General features: G+C 34.7%; 1 protein-coding gene across 1 annotated transcript; it reads left to right on the top strand.

Moving 5' to 3' along the window:
* The first annotated feature begins 423 nt into the window (after window positions 1-423).
* On the top strand, window positions 424-3,222 carry LOC130667186 (uncharacterized). The gene has a single exon (XM_057468677.1). It carries the CDS (start codon window positions 424-426, stop codon window positions 3,220-3,222), a length of 2,799 nt encoding a protein of 932 aa, XP_057324660.1.
* The last annotated feature ends 2,434 nt before the right edge of the window (window positions 3,223-5,656 follow it).

Raw genomic sequence — 5,656 nt, 5'->3', positions numbered from 1 at the left:
CGCCCCACCTATAAAAGCAACGCGCGATAGCATACTCTACAAAAAAGAAGTACGAGTCTCTGAATGAAGTACGAATCTCTGCTCAAATATTCTCTGACGTTTACTGTGTTAAAGTTCTCTGTGAAGTTCTCTACGGTTTTTTAAATAATTTTTTTACAAAAAATTATAAACAATTTTTAGTTTAAGTGAAGTGCATAGACATTATTTTTTAGTGCAACTGACACTTATTAGTTTTTAATTTTTTGTGCAACTGACACTTATTAGTTTTAATTTTTTGTGCAACTGACACTTATTAGTTTTAATTTTTGTGCAACTGACACTTATTAGTTTTTAGTTTTTGTGCAACTGACACTCATTAATTTTTTTAGTGCAAAAAGACACATTTTTTTTTGTGAACTATTGATAAAAAAACATTATTTAAAAATGGCGCGATTAGTTGATGCACTTCACGGTTTAGTGAATTCTGTTGCACAATCGTACAACGATTTGCACTTAGAGTCAGTGAATGAAGAACATTGTCAGAGGTGCTATCAGGTGTGTGTTGAGACAATTGAATACTTTAAGACTATTTTGGCAGATCCACAATCAAGTGTTCAAATTAAGAGAAGCGTTCAAGCCAGTATTGTGCTTTTGTGCTGGTATGGCGATCAATTTGCTCAACTCAGCGGCCTGGCTGCAGGTGGTGATTTGAGAATGCGTCATCGACTCATCAAGTGGCAAGATCTCGATAACGCTTTCGCCAATAATATTCGAACTGGATGTGTCACAAATCTCTCTCACACCGATTTGAGAGAATTTTTAAACGATTCACAAGACTTGGTGTTTGAGAAAATCCAAGAAATGTTGGGGGATGTTGCTGGGGTGAAAATCAACGTCGAACTTGTATGTAAATTCAGAAATGAAAAAATTAATGACGTCGTTGATGAAACTAAATCATTCAACACCACAAGTCGTGAAATTACACCCACAACATCTCTCGCTGATTGGTATGCTAATCATGTCAACGAGAACTTATTAAAAAAGGTTGAAGAGTTCAATCAAAAGGACTCGGGGTGGAGATTACTTGAGATCCATAGCTTGGTTATCACAATGTCCAGATATACACCTCTACAAGCTGGAGCATCTACTTTTGTCAGACTACCCAGAGACATTCACCTCAAACGCGCAGTCTTAAACATCGAGAACCACGACGAGCACTGCTTTCTCTGGTGTGTTGTTGCGGCAACACACGAAGCTCACACCGGACATCCGGAGAGGACAACATCGTACCCTCATTACAGCAGCGTACTTAAGTATGCAGGTATTGATTTTCCTATTACCCCCAAAGATATACTGAAATTCGAAACGTTAAATAATTTATCAATCAATGTATACGGTATTGAGTCAGAATTTAACGGTTTCGGGGATGAAAAAAGTACTATAATACCATTATATTTAAGTGAAAATTGTAAGTCTGATGTAAGAAAAATTCATCTTCTAATGGTGCAGGCAAACGTAAATTTAAATATGTCCAATGAGAATGATTTTAAAAATTATAAGCCTGTTTATCATTTTGCCTTAATTAAAAATCTATCGCGATTAGTTAAAAATCAAATTTCTAAGGCGCACTGTAAATTATATTTCTGTGATAGATGTTTAAATCACTTTAAAACAGAAACATCTTTTAATAGTCACAATGATGACTGTTTCAAATTAAATAAAGTCCGTATGAAATTTCCTATTAATGAAAACAAAATATTAAAATTAAAAAATTATCGTAATAAAGACTCGGTACCATTTGTTGTCTACGCAGACTTAGAGTGTACACTAGAGCCTCAGGGGGATGATGATGATATTCAAAAACACGTTCCACACAGCATTGCATTTTATCGTCATTGTAATTATGACAATAATTTGTCAAAATTTGAAATTAATCGATCATCTGATTGCATAAAATGGTTTGTCAATAAACTCGAAAATTTTGCATTTGAAGTTGAGCAGTATTTAAAAAATCCTATACCTATGAAACCACTCGACAAACAGCAACAAAAGAGTCATGATCGGTCAACTGTTTGTCATATTTGCGAAAAAACAATAGCCTCTGATAAGGAGAAACGCTATGATCATTGTCATTTTACGGGCAACTATCGCGGACCTGCACACATCTCATGCAATTTAAATTATCCGAAATCCCATGTAATACCAGTAGTATTTCACAATTTATCGGGGTATGATTCGCATTTCTTAATTAAATCATTAGCAACAGTTTTTGGAGGTAAAGTTACATTATTGCCAATTAATAAGGAGCGATATATTTCGTTTACAAAGTCCATTAATAATATATCCGTATCTTTACGCTTTATAGATTCATTTAGATTCATGGCATCAAGTTTAGAAAAATTAGCATCTTATCTTGATGATGACAATAAAAAAATTACAAGACTTCATTACCCAGATCCGGAAAAATTTCAATTAGTTACTCGCAAGGGTGTATTCCCGTATGAATACATTACAAACATTGATAAGCTTAATGACAAACAGTTGCCCGATCAAAACTCATTTTTTTCAAAATTATCCAATACTGGTATAACTGATGATAATTATGCGTTTGCTCAACTTGTCTGGAATAAATTTAACATCAGTACATTAGGCGAGTACTCTGATCTATATCTCAAGACTGATGTACTACTCTTGGCCGATGTATTTGAAAATTTCAGACAAAGTTGTTTAAATAATTATAACTTAGACCCGCTGCACTATTATACAGCGCCTGGATTAGCTTTCGATGCAATGCTGAAATACACAAATGTGGAACTAGAACTATTGACTGACCCCGAAATGGTACTTTTCATCGAGAAAGGAATACAAGGTGGAGTGTCTCAGTGTACTAATAGGTATGCGAAGGCCAACAATCGGTACATGGGTGATGAATTTGACGTTAAAAAACCCGAGTCATACTTGATGTATTTTGACGTCAATAATTTGTATGGCGCGGCAATGAGTATGCCACTACCTAAAGGCTCACTTGAGTGGGTAGATGAAAATGATTTAATTAATGTAAATAACTTCGTAAATACTAATGACACTGTAGGATGTATTTTAGAAGTAGACTTGCACTATCCACAAGAGCTACATGAGCTACACAAAGATTTACCATTGTGCCCTGAGCACTTTTTACCGCCGGGTAGCAAGTCTACTAAATTATGTACAACTTTGCATGATAATAGTATATTGTACAACTAGTGCGGTAAGTTGTCGATTGCCCACGAGAGCGAAGTTGAGCGCACGAACGAAGTGAGTGCGCTCATTCGCTCGAGTGGGTAATCGACAACACCGCACGAATTGAACACAGTTTTTTTTATCATTAATGCAATATAAGTACTATCTTAGTGCTCGCTGTTTTATTCTCCAAGTAGCTTTTTGCTGATTCAACTGTTGCCGCGACATTTTTGTGGGTTAAACGATAATCTGCATGCGACAAGAAGTAAATTTGAGTGCGACAAGTTTACTTGTCGCACTCAAATTTACTTGTCGCACGCAGATAATCGTTTAACGCACACAAATGTCGTAGAAACAGTTGAATGGGCAAACAGCTATTTGGCGAACAAAAGAGCGTGCGCCAAGATAGCACTTATATTGCATGAATGATAAAAAAATAAATATATAATTCATTGTGAAAATTTAAAACAATGTTTAGATTTAGGAATGCAGCTAAAAAAAATTCATCGCGTACTCCAATTTGAGCAATCCCCATGGCTAAAGACATACATCGACAAGAATACAGACTGTAGGAAGGCTGCCCAAAATGAGTTTGAGAAGAATTTTTTCAAACTCATGAATAACGCAGTCTTCGGTAAGACTATGGAAAATGTTAGGAAACACAAAGATGTTCAATTAGTTACTAGATGGTCTGGTCGATATGGTGCATCAGACTTCATTTGCAAACCTAACTTCCATAGTCTTACTATCTTTGACAAAGACATGGTTATAGCGGAAATGAAAACAACCCAGGTATATTTTGATAAACCTATTTACACTGGGTTCGCGATTTTAGATTTATCAAAAATATTTATCTATGATTTCCACTATAACTATGTCAAACAAAACTTGACAAATCAACAATCTAAGTTGATGTACACGGACACTGACAGTTTAATTTACCACTTCACAGTACCAGACATCTACGAAATCATGAAACGTGATATTTCAAAGTTTGATACGTCGGGATACCCACCTCAAAACTCATACAATATGCCACTTGCCAACAAGAAGGTCCTAGGTCTGATGAAAGATGAGAATAATGGGAAAATTATGACTCATTTCAACGGACTTAGGGCCAAGCTATATGCATACAAAATTTTAAATGATGATGAAACGAAAAAACGAGCAAAGGGAATCAAAGGTCCGACGTTGCGAACTATCACGTTTGATGATTTCGATAGATGTCTTCACGATCACATTAACTTGACGAAGAAACAGTACTTAATTAAAAGTTCTAAACATGACGTGACGCCAGTAGCACAGTACAAAATTGCCTTAAGCTGGACAGATGACAAACGACAACTTTTGGATGACTCAACTGACACATTGCCATGGGGATTCAAATCAAATGATGACGATAAAAATGATGATGATGATGATAACGATGAAAATGTAATAGCAATTAAAAAAAGAAAACTTTTGTAAAAAAAAATAAATCTTATGGATGTAAAAAAAATTAGTTTTTTTAAGTATATAAAAAAAGTATGTAAAAATTAGTTTTAAGGATATGTGTGTTTAAATAAATAAATAAAACATTTATATACAAATGAAAAAATTGTTTTTATTTTATAGATATAAGTGTATTTTTAAAAGTTTATTTACAGATCAGATTTTTCAATCCAGCTGTTGTGGGAGCTATCGAAGCCGAGCCACTTTACGTACAATTTATTTCCGCGTTTTTTTTATAATTTTCTCAACTAGATATACATCTGGATATTTGACTTTGCTGAGTTCTTCTGCATAAAATCCACCTTCAATTGGCTTATCCTGATAGTCTACGAGCTTATACGTTGTTGGATTTGTTTTCTGCACAGTCTTAATTGTAAAAATTTCAGTCGTCCAGTTGGGTGTGTAACCTTTCTCAAACACATGTTTGTACTTGCTGATTCGAACTTTGTCTCCGACTTTGAATTTATTTTTTCGCGCTTGTTGCTGAGCTTGAAGAGGTTTGTATATTCTTTCCAGCAGTTCTTTTTCATTAGCAGCAGTTACATCAGCAGGTTTCATTTTAATTGTCCGATGTTTGGTATTATTGTAAGTATCCAATAAGTCTTCTAGTATATCAATCCATTTATAGGTACCACGTGCAGAGAATTCACGCCACATTTTATTTTTAAGTGTCCTGTTAAGTCGTTCACATATGGACGCCTTCAAGTTGCTGAATGTAGAGTACATGTTGATATTTTTACGTCGCATAAGTTCTTGAAATTCTTTATTATAAAATTCTTTGCCTTGGTCAACGTGCAGATTTTTTGGAACACGTCCTAGTTGAAATATAGATTTCATTGCACTGGTGACATCACTGCCACTTTTACTCTTAATCGGTACAGCCCAAGCATACTTTGAAAAAATATCTATGACAGTTAGCAGATATTTGTTTCCTTTGTTTACTGTTGCATAAGGAATCATTTCAACT

The sequence above is a fragment of the Microplitis mediator genome, chromosome 4 (assembly GCF_029852145.1).
Source record: "Microplitis mediator isolate UGA2020A chromosome 4, iyMicMedi2.1, whole genome shotgun sequence".
Taxonomy (NCBI): Eukaryota; Metazoa; Arthropoda; class Insecta; order Hymenoptera; family Braconidae; genus Microplitis; species Microplitis mediator.
This window is presented reverse-complemented; position numbering and strand designations above follow the sequence as displayed.